General features: G+C 47.0%; 1 protein-coding gene across 1 annotated transcript; it reads left to right on the top strand.

Moving 5' to 3' along the window:
- Nucleotides 1-6319: 6319 nt before the first annotated feature.
- LOC114601485 (regulator of G-protein signaling 17-like) lies at nt 6320-14406 on the top strand. The gene is made up of 5 exons (XM_028738664.2): nt 6320-6430; nt 8693-8817; nt 9460-9552; nt 10976-11204; nt 12042-14406. The coding sequence occupies exons 2-5, from the start codon at nt 8696-8698 to the stop codon at nt 12228-12230; spliced, it is 633 nt and encodes a 210-aa protein (XP_028594497.2). The 5' UTR covers nt 6320-6430; nt 8693-8695; the 3' UTR covers nt 12231-14406.
- The last annotated feature ends 1256 nt before the right edge of the window (nt 14407-15662 follow it).

The raw sequence follows: 15662 nt of genomic DNA on the forward strand, positions 1-15662 counted from the left end.
AAGAACATAAGAGTCCTCATAAGGGAGCTGTGCCTGGAGGAAGAACTGTGAGGGGAGAGACTTCATCAGGCAAGCTCTCCTTCCACCTGCCTTGCCCCACCCTCCAGCCTCTGCTTCTCAATTTGTATTGTATTATTTTATGCACTGTGGCTTGCCGTTGTTTTATTCATTGTAGTTTAGAAATTATTTATCTTAATTGTTCAGAGTAGATTTCTGTTTAATTTTTATATGCTGATATTATTATTTTATACTAGTCTAATGATTGTTGAATGTTACTTTATTTGATGTAGGTTGCTTATTTAAAGCTACGTTTTATTAACACACTTTTGTATTGCATTCGATTGTTATAAGGTGTACATTCTTTGTTTCTTCAGCTTGTAAACTGCCTTGAGTATTGTACGATAGAAAGATGGTATACAATTTTATTTTATTTTTTAAAAAGTGATTGTTCAGTTGTGGGTGAACATATCAGACGACACAGCGATTCTTCAAACAGCTCTTGTTTATTCACAGGCCAGAACAGAATTGAACTGAAGGGTTCAGCCAGCCTGGTTATACAGAGCTCCAGTACAACGCAACTGTAACCACTTTCTGTAACTATCCAATCACTGAACGTCACTTTCAATCCCTTATTTGCATATGTGGACCTGAGTGAAAACTATCTACAGTATCCCCCTGCTGGCCAAGGTGAGAACTTCAGTACATAACACCGATGATGGTGGACCAGGCCGGCATCCTGTTCTCACAGTGGCCAACAAGATGTCTTCATGGGAAGCCACAGTAAACAGGACCTGAGCTAGCAGCAGGACTCTGCCCACCTGCGATCCCAAGCAATGGGGATTCAGAGGTGGACAGCCTCGGACAGGCAGTCTTCATGGTTAGTAACCCTGGAGAGCCTTCTCCTCCACGAACTTGTCTAATCCTCTTTGAAAGCCATCAAAGCTAGTGCCCATGTCTGCCTCATATGGGAGCAAATCCCACTGTGCTGTGTGGGAAAGGCTTTTATTTTGTCTGTCCTCAATCTCCCTCAACATTCAGCTTCCTTGAATGTCCACCAGTTCCAATGTTATGAGAGAAGAAGAAGCACTTTTCTCTATCCGTCTCTAGTGATCCTTTTAGATTAATTTACGATGACACCCGGGATCTCTGAAGGCACTTTATGGGGATTTCCTGACTATATTTTGGAAAGATGATAGGAACCACAGCATTCTAGATGGCTGTTTTGTCACCCAAGGAGGAAATCACTGGGTTGAGAATGTTTGCAAATCCCTTGGGTATGTGATTGAACTATTTATATCAATTGGTTGAAGGCAATGACCTAGAAATGGTAATTAATCTGCTGGATGCTGTAAAGGCAGCCATTATCAAGAGAGGAAATGTTGAGGATTCTTCAACAACCTGGCTTCCTACAGCTGTTCTGGGCAATTTACAAATCCTGTCAGTTTCAGGCAGGCAGAGGGCCTTTTTGGTAGTGGCACCCACCCTGTGGAACAGCCTCCCATCAGATGTCAAGGAAATAAACAACTATCTGACTTTGAGAAGACATCTGAAGGGACGTTTAGGGACGTTATTAATGTTTGATGTTTTATTGTGCTTTTAATTCTGTTGGGAGCTGCCTAGAGTGGCTGGGGAAACCCAGCCAGATGGGTGGGGTATAAATAAATTATCATCGTCGTCGTCATCATGGGCTGATGGGAGTTGTACAGTGGTACCTCTAGATACGAACGGGATCTGTTCCGGAGCCCAGTTCGCATCTAGAGGTAAGTGTAACTAGCGATGGCATGTCTGCGCACGCGCGTGTCGCTTTTTGCTGCTTCTGCGCATGCGCGTGTCGTCATTTTGAGCGTCTGCACATGCGCAAGCGGCAAAACCCAGAAGTAACACACTCCATTACTTCCGGGTTGCCGAGGAGCGCAACTCGAACGCGCTCAACTCGAAGCGTATTTAACCCGAGGTACAACTGTAGTCCCAAACAACTGAAGGGCACCAGGTTGACAATTTCTGAATTTGCTTACTGCATGAAATCTGTCTGAAATCTCACCTCTGCCATGAAAGGCTTCCCTTGGAGTGTAGAGCAGGCATAGGCAAACTCAGCCCTCCAGATGTTTTGGGACTACAACTCCTATCATCCATGACCACTGGTCCTCCTAGCTAGGGATGATGGGAGTTGTAGTCCCAAAACATCTGGAGGGCCGAGTTTGCCTATGCCTGGAGTAGAGGGTCTCAGCTTCAATCTTTGTCATATCCAAGTTCAGCTGGCAGAGATCCCTGTTTGAAACCCTGGAAAGCAGCTCTGTGACAAGTGAAGACTATACTGAGCCAGTAGAGGAATATTCCTATGTTCCTGTGAACTTTTTAGGCAGTAACAGCTACTCTCTTTCAGCCTCAGCTCTGTCCACACGCCCCCAATCTGCAATATGAGAGATATTTTATTCATTCATTCGTTTTATTTCTATCCTGCCTTCCTCCCAGCACAGGACCCACGGTGGCTTATAGCATCCATTAAAACAACTAGAAACACGCAAGAAATATAAATCTTATAAAACAATTAAACAAGTAACCCTATTAAAACAGCTCTGGAAAAATAATAATAAACCCATTTAAAAGCACAAAGGAGAAAGAAAGAAAGAAAGAAAGAAAGAAAGAAAGAAAGAAAGGCAACACCCACCCTCAGAAGATCCTGCCACTACAACCAGTTAGTGGCCAAAGGACTGCTGGAAGAAAAACAATTGCCTGCTGGCCATAGGACAGTCTGGGAGAACCCAAACACAAGGCCGTCTGCGTCAAAAGGATGAACTCTTACCATTAAGCGGCAAACATGGTGTGACAGCAGAGGAGTCAAAACTGGCCTGCATGTTCCCCCTTTCACCTATCACATGAGGGGGCATAACATCTAAAGAGGGCTAAGGTATCAAGATGCACACGTTCATATACATTATGTAGCTCTCTTGCAGAATTTTATAATTTCATTCTGACCATATTACATGGCAATACTGAACTGGCTGTTTAACTTCTTCTTTATATATATATTTAAAGTATCCAACTCCTAGATGATGGGGGGGAGGATGGAGGCAGAGAAGTGAAAAAGAAGAAGAAAAACTCACACACAATCTTTTTTTTCCACCTCCCCTAGAAATCAGATGTGTTGCAGATTTCCCACTTGCAGTCTTAAATGGCACTTCCCTGAATGAATGGATATTTCATTTCTCCTCATCTTTGCATTTTCTGAATGGTTAAATATTTATTGTATTATGCAAGGCTCTCTCTTTTTCTTAAGGCTTTTGGTTTATTTTTAGCAGGCTGCATTAATGTCACAGCGTTCCAGTGGCCTCTTCATCATGCAGAGCTGTTTCAGAATGTAGGAACCTAAGAAGTTGCTTTGTCTTAGACCATCTAAGTTCAGTACTGTTCACACTGATTGGCAGCAGCTCTCCACGTTTTGTTTTGTTTTGTTTACCTAACTGAAGATGCTGGGGATTGAACCTGCAACCTTCTGCGTGCAAGGCAGATGCTCTACCACCAAGCTGGGGCCCCTTCCCCATTCCAGCAGCAACACTACCCCACCTCCTTTCCAAATGAACCAGTTTTGTTCTGGCTGTGACTGACGCGTTCCAATGTATCTCTAGAATGAAAGCATCTAAGTGGCTCATTAAACTAGACATGTACTGTCAGGGACAGACAGCCTTAAAATAAGTGTCCTCCTCCATTTGTTCAATTTCTGCATATCTTATTTTTACATTTTTGTACGGTATTTGTCACAAATGAGAGCAAAGGGCCATGACTCAGTGAGAGACCATCTGTTTTGCACGCAAAAGTTCCAGGTTCAGTCCCCAGTATCTCCAGGCAGTGATGGGAGAGCAGCTGCCAACCAGTGTAGAAAAAAAACTGAGCTAGATGGGCCAATGTTCATTCATTCATTTGATGTGTATGCCACTTACACACACACACACACACACACACACACACACACACACACACAGACACCAGCCTCAAAGTGGCTGACAACAAAGAAACAAGGCATTTCAAACCAACATTACAAAACAGTTTTATAGCAAAACAATAGCACAGTAGCACTTTCTTAATAACATAGAAAAACGAAAATATAACAACACACAAAAATGAACACATTTTGATACAGGAGAGGGGATTGTGACAAAAGTTGAAATTCAACCACATTTGGAAGGCATAAGATTCTCTACCCCTGCTGTAAGGTAAGTTGAAGTATTATTCCCCCATATTGCAGGTGGAAGGACTGAGGCTGAGGGAGAGAAAGAGAGGTGTGGTCAACGCCACCTAGTGAGTTCATGGCAGAGATGAGATTCTAACGAGAGACTTCATGATTCATAGCTCCGTCTCTTGGCTACTCTGCTACACCAGCTCACACAATCTGATCTGATCACAATCGCTCACATGTCCCCTGCTCATGATCACCACAAATATTCATAAGTAATAAACATGTATTTATTTGTTTCATAAAATTTACATACCGCTTGGCTGTAAAACAAACCAACCCTCAAAGCGGTTATTTGAATGTCAATGCAACGCCAGCTGCACAGATAAGTGTTTCTAGGTTAACTTCACATGAGAAGTCATACACTGTTTCAGCTGTTGAGGGAGTAGTTGAATAGATGGCTTGTGGAATAGTTGCATACATGGGTGCTACTGAAGCCCTGACTGTCTGGGTTGCCTGTCCTTAAAATCACACTTGCCTGTGGTGGTGGTGTTGTTGTTTTAAAAAATTGCTTATCAGCATGTAGCTCAGTGGCAGAGCACTGGCTTTGCATTCAGGATATGTCTGGTTCAATCCCAAAAATGCATCTCCACATAGGCCTGAGCACATTCTGCATCTGAAACCCTGGACACCCTGTTCCAGTCATCTTTGGCTGGAGCATAAAGATCATAGGAAGCTGCCTTGTAGTGCATTGGAGTGTCAGTCCATCTACCTTAGTACTGTCTACACCGACTGGCAGCAGCTCTCCAGGATTAGAGACAGCATCCATTGCCCATCCTACATGCAGATGCTGGAGAAGACTCTTGAGAGTCCCATGGACTGCAAGAAGATCAAACCTCTCCATTCTGAAGGAAATCAGCCCTGAGTGCTCACTGGAAGGACAGATCATGAAGCTGAGGCTCCAATACTTTGGCCACCTCATGAGAAGAGACGACTCCCTGGAAAAGACCCTGATGTTGGGAAAGATGGAGCGCACAAGGATAAGGGGAACAGAGGACAAGATGGTTGGACAGTGTTCTCAAAGCTACCAGCATGAGTTTGACCAAACTGCAGGAGGCAGTGGAAGACATAAGTGCCTGGCATGCTCCGGTCTATGGGGTCATGAAGAGTCGGACACGATTAAATGACTAAACAACAACAACATGGAGATGATGGGGATTGAACATGGGTTCTTCTGCACGCAGAGCAGATGCTTTACCATTTAGCTACAGCCCTGCCATTTGCCGCTGTGATGCAACCACAAAAACAGGGAACCATCCAGGGACTTTTGGACTCCAACTCCCATTAGCCCCAGCCAGCAGGGTCAATGGTCAGGGATGCTGGGAGTCTGGAGTCAACAATATCTGAAGGAGCACAGGTTACCCATCCCTACTCTGCCAGGAATGGCTAATTTGTGGCTCTCCAGATGATGGAATACAACTCCCATCATCCATCAGCCATGCTGGTGGAGGCAGGTGGGAGCTGGAGTCCAGTAACCTCTGGAGCAGGGTTTCCCAAACTTGGGTCTCCAGCTGTTTTTGGACTACAAGTCCCATCAGCCCTAGCTAGCAGGACCAGTGGTCAGGGATGATGGGAGTTGTAGTCCAAAAACAGCTGGAGACCCAAGTCTTGGGTAGTTCTGTTTGACCACAAATATAACTGCAGGGCATCTTAATAGATCTACTATGCAGTGCCCCTTTGTTGGCTAGAACTTACTTCCAGTTCCATCAGATGATATCCTCCTCCTGCTGCACATGTAACACATTCACCTGGGAGAAAGCTCCGTTGAACTTAGTGGAACTTACTTCCGAGTAGCTGCAACAGCAGACTAACAGCTATAGGAGGTCCAGGTGATTTTGTGTGTGTAAAAGCAAATGGCACCGAGTGAAGCCGCCCGGGAAAGAGGAAATCGTGGAGATCCAGCACCTCTTTCCTAGGACTAGCTTATGGGAGGGAGGGAGGCTCGGGATCGTTGATGGCTTGGGCGGCGGGGTGGACGGCCGAGCCTTAGCTGTGGGCGGCAATCCGGCTCGCCTCGCATTGCACGGAGCAGCCGCTCCAGTCCGCGGCGGCCGTCTGCTTCCCCCTGGTGGCCGGAGAGAGGGAAGCGCCTGAGCCGCGCAGGAAGCGCTGCGCTCTCTGAGCAGGGGCGACAAGCGAAGCTTCGGGCGAGGTGGCCTACAGGCTCCGGCGCGCGGCGGCGCCACCGGGTGGGACCAGGTAGGTGCGGCTGGCGGGGCGCGGCGGGGGCTCCTCCAGCATCTTGGCTTTGCAGGACTAGGGCAAGGCTGAGCTCCCGCCCGGGGTCATTGATCAAGAAAGACCTGGGAGCAGGGAGGCGCCCGTAGCCCTCGGGGGGCAAGGAAGGAGTCCCCTCTGCACCAGACAGCCGGCTGGAGGCAGCTGGCTCGCATCGTACCGCTTCGCGCGCAGCAACTCGGCGCCCGCTGTGTGGACAGGGCAGGATGCCCCCTAGCGACCCTTCGGAGCATTGCAGCGCTTCCGCCCCCGGGCTGCTGCTGGCTTTCTCTAGCGAGGAAGAAAGGCACTCTGCACATGCTCGGTTCAAAACGCTTGGCGGGGTAGTGGGAGACGGCTGTGGAAAGCTTCCAGGTTCAAAGGAAATCCTCAGTCTCTCAACTCTGTAACTTGCGAGTGTAATCAAGTGCCTCTGATCCTTAGTTGGTAGAGTACAAGACTCTTAATCTCAGGGTTGTGGGTTCGAGTTCCATGTTGGGCAAAAGATTCCTGCATTGCAGGGGGTTGGACTAGATGACCCTTGTGGTCCCTTCTAACTCGGAGCATCTCTCCCTTTCCTGAGTGAGCATAGCCAAGGCTGAAAGGATGCATGGGAGCTGTGAGCCCTTGAATTTAAGAGATTTGCAGCCAAATTGGCATCTGGGAATTGGGAAGGATCGGAGCAGAGTGTTACCCACCTTAAGCCTCAAAGGTAGGGCAGGGCATTGGCTCTCTTAATGTAGTCTAATGTAGTCTAACTATTCCTTAACACCACTGGTGCACGCAAAAAGTTCCAGATACAATCCCTGCTACCTCCAGGTAGGTCTGGGAAAAACCCCTCTGAAATCCTGGACAGCTGCTGCCAGTCACGATGAACCAGCCTCCCCCACCCTGAAGAGTTGCTTGGGACTCCAACTCCCATGAGCCCCAGCGAACCTTGATTGGAGCTGATGGGGGTTGCAGACCAAAACATCTGGAGGGCACCAGGCTGGGGGAGGTGGGCAAGATGCATTCCTCAAAGCAGCGCTGGCTCACCTATGAGGCAAGGTGAGGCAACCACCTCAGCTGGCAGGATCCACAGGGGCAGCAGATCTGGTCTCCAAGGGATGCATTGCCCGCTGCCGCCATCATTGCAGCTGTGGTGCACTCCTTGGAGGCCAAATCAGCCACCTCCCTGGTACTCCTGGTGTAGAGATTCTCTCACCTGTTCCCTGGCTGGAAGAGCATCATTTTGTGGTTCTTCCAGCCTTGCCTCAATAAGTTGTCAGGCGGCAATTCTCAATGGTCAGGCTGACTGGGGCTGATGGGAGTTGGAGTCCAACAACATCTGGATTGCCACATCTGGATTGGGCAACATCTGGTACAGACAATACTGAACTAGACAGACCAACTGGTTTTGTAGAAAGTAGCTTTGTGTGCAGTCATATTAGTAATAAGACAGGATGAGAATCTCTATCCGAGTCTTTCCTTTGGAGTAAGTTCAGAATTCTTCTCTTAAAGCCCTCTTTTTCTACCATCATGTCAACTCGCTTTTAAAGTCCATGTATTTGCTCTCTGTTCCGTAGCCAAAGCTGGGTGTATTCTGTGCTTTACAAAATAAAAATCTGCAGCAAGACAAGCATAATTCTGCAAACAGTATTCAAGCGCAGATTTATAAAATATACATCCAGTGGTCTGCTTTGTATTTTGCTTGATCCTGTACATGTTCATTGAGATGTAAAGCCCTACTGTCATCCATGGGACTTCTTCTCAGGTGAGCAGGTATTTGACCACAGCCTTGATGCATTCTGTTTTCTGAATGTACCTTAGCCTTTGCAGTCTTGAAGGCTAGAAACTTATTTTCTGAGGAAACACCGGATGTATTTACTCAGGGTGATGAACTGGTATCTGCATGCAGTGAAATTGCAGAATTACAGGGTCCACGCAGATCTGTACACATGCAAAAATCTGTCTGAAGCTTTTGAGGATGTGAAAATCCACTGATGTGGTGGTTAGAGTGTTGGACTCGGACCTGGGAGACCAGGCTTCAAATCCCTACTTGGCCATAAAACTCACTGGGTAACGTGGGCCAAACACGGCCAATCAGCCGAACCTACCTCTCTCAGGATTGCTGTGGGGATTAAATATGGAGGGAGGGAGAACCATGCACACCACCTTAAGCTCCCTGGAGACAAAGGTGAGAGACAAATGCAGTGCAGTAAATAAAAAAATACACCTGGTCTCTTCTCTCCATTCCCTCCCAAGGTAATGGAATCCAGCTCCCCAGTGAAAGGCCGTCAGCTTTCAGAGACTACGAGGAGAGGCCTGTGTCGCTGCTGCCGTCGCAGACACTGCTGCTTCTGCTGGTGCTGCTGCAGTTGCTGCACATGGTAAATGCCTCTGCAGGGCTGAGTGGGAGCCCACCTTGTCTGGATGTTGTTATTCCAGGCAGAACCCAAATCCCACTCAGTCCATCCTCACTCCAGTCTATGCAGCCTCTCTCCACCCTTTCCAATAGCCCTTTCTCAAAACCTACCTTTGACCAGCAGAGGCTGGTCCATTAGGGCAAATGGGGCTCTGCCCCACCAACCTCAGTCTGCCTCCAGCCAGCCCCACCTGCCTGCCTTCTTATTTGCAACCAGCCCAGGGGGTACCACCGCCTGCCACCTTCCTCTTGCTTAGTCTCAGTGTTGCCCCTGTTGAGCTCAGCAGGAAGGAAGAGGGGAGCAAAAGTAGAGTTGGTTGGCACCACCTGTCATTATCTCTGGCGCCACCTACTGTGGCACCCCTGCCTTCTGTCCTATCAGATCCAATGGGCACCAGCCACCATGCTTTTGATGCACAGCTGCTTAGTCCCAGTTACAGATGCTAAAGCCACATCGGCTCTGCCAAGTCCCATTTCTTATAAAGTCCAAATACCTCCTACTAACCAGTCCTGAGTAGAGATGATATTTACCAGCAGGGATCTTTTGCCTTGCCTTGTTCCTCCATTGGCCAGCAGAAAAATGCTCTCCTTGCGTTGTCTGTTGCAGGAACCGGTTGGCAAGGAAGAGGCGGCGAGACGGCGTGGGATGTAAAGTGTCCAGCATCTCCAACCTGGAAAGCCCATTAAACCTGGAGGAGAGGTGGGCCAAAGTACCTGAACTTACTATGGCCAATTCCTGATCCAAGAAGGTGGCTATGATACCTTTTGAGAACCGTGCACCTCGCTGCATGTGTTCTTCAGTGGCTTTAAAAGGATCCAGACACATTTGTGGAGGATAAGGTTATCACAGGGACTGGGGACTGGATCCAGCAGAGGACTAGATCCAGCTGACAAGCTGGATCCTTACTCCCACCCCTTTGAGATCCACCTTTGACTGCCATGCTGAATGACTGATTTCTTGCAAGTGGCAAACAGTCATGATGGCTGTGTCCATGCTGTACATTTAAAGCACATTCCTGTTGGATGTAATCTATTAGTACAGTCAAATGCAACATTCCTTATTTCCCTAGAGTGGGCACAAGCAGGAGGACATCCAGTCAGTGTAACTTCCTGTTCCACTGGTCCCTGGAGCCTCCTTTCCCTGCATGTGACCTGGCAGATGGGCATGGCTCTGGCTGACGCTATAAAAGAGCCGAGTCATGTAGTCATTTTCTCAGATGTCTTTTGTTCTCTCTCATGTCTTGCCTGATCTTTTACTGCCATGTTGATCTCCTGCAGCCATTTTGTTTTCTCAATGTAATTTTGCTGTCTGCTGGCTCTCAGCCAGCAGCACGAGTTCAGTCTCCATATGAGATAAACTCACGGTTTGTTTGTGTAATTGCCAAGTAAAGCCTGCCTTTCAGGGATCAAATTATCATCTGAAATGTGAGTAAACTTTTTGTTACTTTACTCAGAAAGACTCTTGTGTCTTTATTCTTTTAAAAGGGACAAAAGGGGACACTAGGAATAATCTTAACTAAGAGATTCAAATGAAGCTGCAAACGAGCTCCCAGCTATATTGAGGGGAATCTGCTCTGCTACATCACTTACTAGCATGAGTGAAGGAAGGATAACTTATTCAATACAGTGGTACCTCAGGTTAAGAACTTAATTCGTTCTGGAGGTCCATTCTTAACCTGAAACTGTTCTTAACCTGAGGTACCTCTTTAGCTAATGGGGTCTCCTGCTGCCGCCACTGTGCGATTTCTGTTCTCATCCTGAAGCAAAGTTCTTAACCCGAGGTACTATTTCTGGGTTAGAAGAGTCTGTAACCTGTAGTGTCTGTAACCTGAAGCGTCTGTAACCTGAGGTACCACTGTATATCCTTTCCTGCTATTCTTAAAATTCCCACAATTCCCTCCCCCAAAGAAACCTGGGAACTGTAGTTTATGCCTCACAGTGCTACAGTTCCCAGCATTCTTAAACTAGAGTTCCTGTAATTCTTTGTGGGGGTGAAATGTGCCTTATATTTATGGCATGTATACAGCTGCTGTGTCCTGAACAGTATACAGAGTTGTACCTTCTGCCCCAAGAGCAGGAGGAAGAAAGAGCAGACCCTCCCATTCCAACCTCTTGCTTTTCAGGCTCACAGCGGAGGAAGCTGCCTCTTGGCAATGGTCCTTTGACTCCATATTGACCAGTCCAGCCGGCCGGCGCATCTTCATGGAGTTCCTGCAGACTGAGCACAGCGAAGAGAACATGTCCTTCTGGCTCGCCTGTGAGGACCTCAAAAGGGAACAGAGCCCAGAGCAGATCTCGGAGAAAGCCAAGAAGATCTACCTGGATTACATCTCCATCCTCTCCCCAAAAGAGGTAGGCTGGGTGCAGCACTGGGGTGTGGGAGGCAGAACTATGGAAAGGGACGCAGTGGGCCAAGAAGCAGCTATCCAAAGCTGAGCATTGCTTTGCAGCAGCCACTCTCCTTCCTTTTTCAGATTTGCTGGATTCGTGGCATTTCTAGGGGAATGAACAAATCACTGCTATTCCCAGCACTTATTCAGGCAGTCTGTTGGAAGCACACTTTGGTTGGCTGAAAAGGAACCCACGGTTCAATCAGTCCACAAATTTAAAATAAATAAATGCAAACTGCAGGTGATGAGGACCTAAGACTGGCATGTGTAGCCAGCGGCCCTTCTGATGTTGTTGGACTACAAATCCCATCAGCCCTAGCTGTGAACTTATGCAACTTACATAATTAATTGCATAAACCATGTTGCCATTACATGATTCCATTCTGATCCTTTCAGTGCAAAGGGAACATATTGCAAATGGCAGGTGGGTGTGGCATAATCTATTTTGTACCATTTGCCTAAGACACCATGATCATGAAGGTGGTTTTCCCAGGGTGAGGCTCATCCATTGCACTGCAGGTGTGTGGACCTGTGCGATTTCCACAAATGCAGGAAATAATTTGATAACAACAACAGTGAGTGCTGATTTCCATACTGGACATGAGTCGAATAAGTGAGCATCCATAATTTCTACTCTTCTTTCCATTTTTGATGGAATCGTCCGACATCCTTACTCCAGGAAATGCAGAGATGAGTTGCCTGCACACCACCACTTTTCCAGAGCCGATTCTGCCAAAATGAGTTGAGACAGCACCCTGTGTGTGTGTGTGTGTGTGTGTGTGTTTGCTTCTTCTTGCAGGTCAGCATTGATGCTGCAGTGCGCGAGACCATCAACAACTCCCTGCCGTCACCCGACGCTCACATGTTTGATGAGGCGCAAGCGCAAGTTTATGCTCTCATGCACCGGGATTCCTACCCCAGGTTCCTGAGGTCCCCTCTCTACAAATCGCTGGAGCAGAGACTGACTATGCCTGTTGCTGACACCTAACCCAAACACAGGGACCCCAGGTTCAGTTCTCAAGATGCCAAGTTTTCAGACTGCCTACTGCTTGGTGACAAGAGGTCTTTGGAGGGTTGAGGTGTACAGAACAATCTGTGTGATATGAGCCTCTTCCTCCATCTGCTGAGTTGTCCCGTACAGCCATGTACTATTCCATCACTGGCATTTACGTACAGCAAATTCAAGGACGTATTCTAGATGAAGGGATGAGATCACTGCTTTCCAAGGTGTGGAGCCCAACCAGGATGTTCTAGAGCACAGGTTAACTAGGAGCCGTTTGGTTCTAGAGACCACACTAGAGCTTCATGGGATCTAGACAACAACACTTCTTTGTGCTGGAGGATTTGCTAGGAATTGTCTCCTATGGGTATGCAGGATTCAAGAATGTGGAACCAGCCTCTGGTGGAGGAGGGATTTGTGGAACTGGGCTTTTTAGCATTCCCACCATGTGGTGATTTTGTGAGGGAAGAGGTGTGAGCTCTAAGACGATGCCAAATGAAAACAAAAACCTTCTTTGCAGACATTTCTGAGCCAAAGTAGCCTTGTTCTCTCCTTACCAGTAGACATTCTCATTGGTCAACACTTTGGCTAGCAGAAATGGCATTGCCATTCTCAGTCGCAACTGCATGTCGGAACTAGACAAGTTAAAGATAAGCATGGGGGCCCTAATAAGAGTTACATGCAAAAGGCTACGGGGTGGGGACAGGAGAAGCCTTTCTCTGCTTCAAATAACCTGCCCAGCCCCCAACTACAGTCCCCCCTTTTTTGGAAAGTCAAAATGTTTTGAATGATAAAAGTAGGTCATATTATAAACAAACAAAAAACCTTGCATTTTCCATATTGTGATAAACGTAACTTATTTTCAGTTCTGTAATCAGATCAGAAAACAGCATGATTACACAAGGGCCAGAGCCCTGGAGGGGGACGCCACAACTGCCACTGGAGGGCCAAAGGTTTTTTGGAAGACCAAAATGCTCATTGAATCACCCCTATCTTCCTGCTGAGACTCTCAAAGCAGCCCAAGAGGTGATGGGACAGCGCTTTTCTCTGCAGAAGCCATGCTGACTCTTCATCTGCCAGGCTTGTTCTTCTATAATGCTTAATCATTCTAGCTTTAATCGTTCTCTTCACCAAGTGATGCGAGATGGAAGGTAGGTTTATAGGTTGGTAATTTCACGACTCTCACCTGTAAACTGGTGTTACACAGACTGCTTTTCAATATTCTGGTAAATAGGCCATTTTTGGTAAAAAGGTTTTATTTTATTTAAAAAATCCAAAACTTGAGGTTTTTTAACTCTTAGATCTATGCCATCCTAGCACAATGACTTGACCATAGGATGGTAAACTTGGAAAGGATCCTGAGGATCATCTATTCCAGCTCTCTGCAATGCAGGAATATGCAGCTGTCCCATACGGGGATTGAACCTGCAACCTTGGTGTTATCTGCACCATGCTCCAACCAACTGAGCTATCTGTAGCAATTAAGTTAGAGCTTTGGTCTATCTTAATGTCCTTAGCCATTTTTATTTGACATAATTCTTTTGTAAACTGGATGGCTACCCTCAAAACCACAGCTTTGCAACCTCCTGGGAGGAAAAAGTAACTCGCAGAGGCCATGTAGGTCATAGCAGCAGTCGGTTAAGCACAGACCTCCACACCTCCAAAATGCCCTAAAAAACAACTTTTATTGGGGGGCGGGCGGAATCTAGTTTATGTTGCACACCATTGTTAGCCAAGTCTGGGTTTCAGCTGCTTTCTCACCTTTTCCATCCCACTCCACTTGTATTTTGTCTACCTTCGCTTTCTACTAAATTTTAAACGAAGTCCTTAGCTGTGACGATCTAACGCACCAAGTTAGGGGTGGAGGTGGAAGCTCCTGCCACTGCCTGCAGGTGGTGCTGCTGGCGCAGCTGCTTAGTATCTTTTGTGGGTAGACTGCCACCAGACACGGAGCTTCACTTCAGCAATCGAAAGGGGAAAGCTACGAAGGATTGGCATTGCTGCTCTGTACGAAAGCGCAGATGCACAACGGAGCTGTCAATTATCTACCTCAGCGTGGCAAAATAAGGGCCTAGCATTCAGGGCCTACAGGTTGTATGTCGGACCCAAGCTGTAATCTTGGCCGCTTTGTATGGAATAAAGAGAGCCATGTGTGGCCCCTGAATGCAAGTGGCGGGTGTTCCTCCATTTTGTTTCTCGTGTAGTTTCTCATTTTCAGCTGCAGACTTTTAGCAGATGGGCAATTTCCTGTGCAATGGAGCTTTCTTTCTTTCTTTTCCTGCCTTTCATCCCGAGTTCTTGGGACAGTTCACAATATAAATCCATCCACCCAACAGAGGATCAGAAAGTTTGGATTTTTATTTAGTGTTTCTCAAGGGGTAAAATATTTGCTTTAAATGTTATGGTTGTGAATGTGGCCTAAGAGACCCAGAACTGACAGATCCTTCCATCCCTGGGACTTAACTGGATAGAACCCAACAATTACATGGACACAGGCCACAAAACAGTCACGCACACGTAAAAACATGCACATCTGCTATGGGTTTATGTGCAAAAACATACAGCTTGTGGAGTGGAAGAGTCAGAGAGAAGGAATCCATTTTTGCCCCCTGCCTCTACCACCTACCACACAGTTGGCTTACTCGGTAGTCTCAGAGCTGGGTGAGAAAACAATTTTAAAACTGTTTTTGCCACAAGAGATGGGAATGTGTCAACGTGGGTCCATCTGTCACTGAGAATACATATGTGTGCCTGAGAGAGGCTGTGTACACACATCCCATTTAAAGCACATTTAAAGCACTTGACTTGCCCCAAAGAATCCCGGAAACTGTAGTTAGCTGTGGGTGCTGGAAATTGTAGCTCCTGGGGACGATGACAAACTAGAATTCCCAGGATTCCCTGTGGGACATAATGTGCTTTAAATGGATGGCACACATGTCATCAGAAGGTACCTGAGAGATCTCAGGTGGGGTGGAGGCAGAAAAAGATCACTAAAGGGGGCAGAGATATGAATTGAGGAATTGCAAGAACAACCATAGCTCAGTGACAGAGTGTCTGCTTTGCTTGCAGAAGGTCCCAGGTTTTACCCCCGACATCTCTAGGTAGGGCTGGGAACCCAAGTCAGTGTATACAATACTCAGCTAGATGGACCAATGGTCCGGCTTGAAATAAGGTGGCTTGTGGTTGATGATCATCACATAGTCTTGAGACACCTGGGGCCGCAACCTTGCTGAAGCTAAGCAGGTCTAGAGCTGGTTGGTGCCTGGATGGGATGCAGCAATGCAGACCCAACATACACTGCCTTTGTGCGGCATCTTGGAAGGCAAGTGGGCTGCAAATGAAATCATATAATGACCATCATATCATATCATGATTACTATTATTATAAGCACACCTGCTCTGCAAGAGGTGGAGATGGAA

This window comes from Podarcis muralis, chromosome 7, assembly GCF_964188315.1.
Source record: "Podarcis muralis chromosome 7, rPodMur119.hap1.1, whole genome shotgun sequence".
Lineage (NCBI taxonomy): Eukaryota > Metazoa > Chordata > Lepidosauria > Squamata > Lacertidae > Podarcis > Podarcis muralis.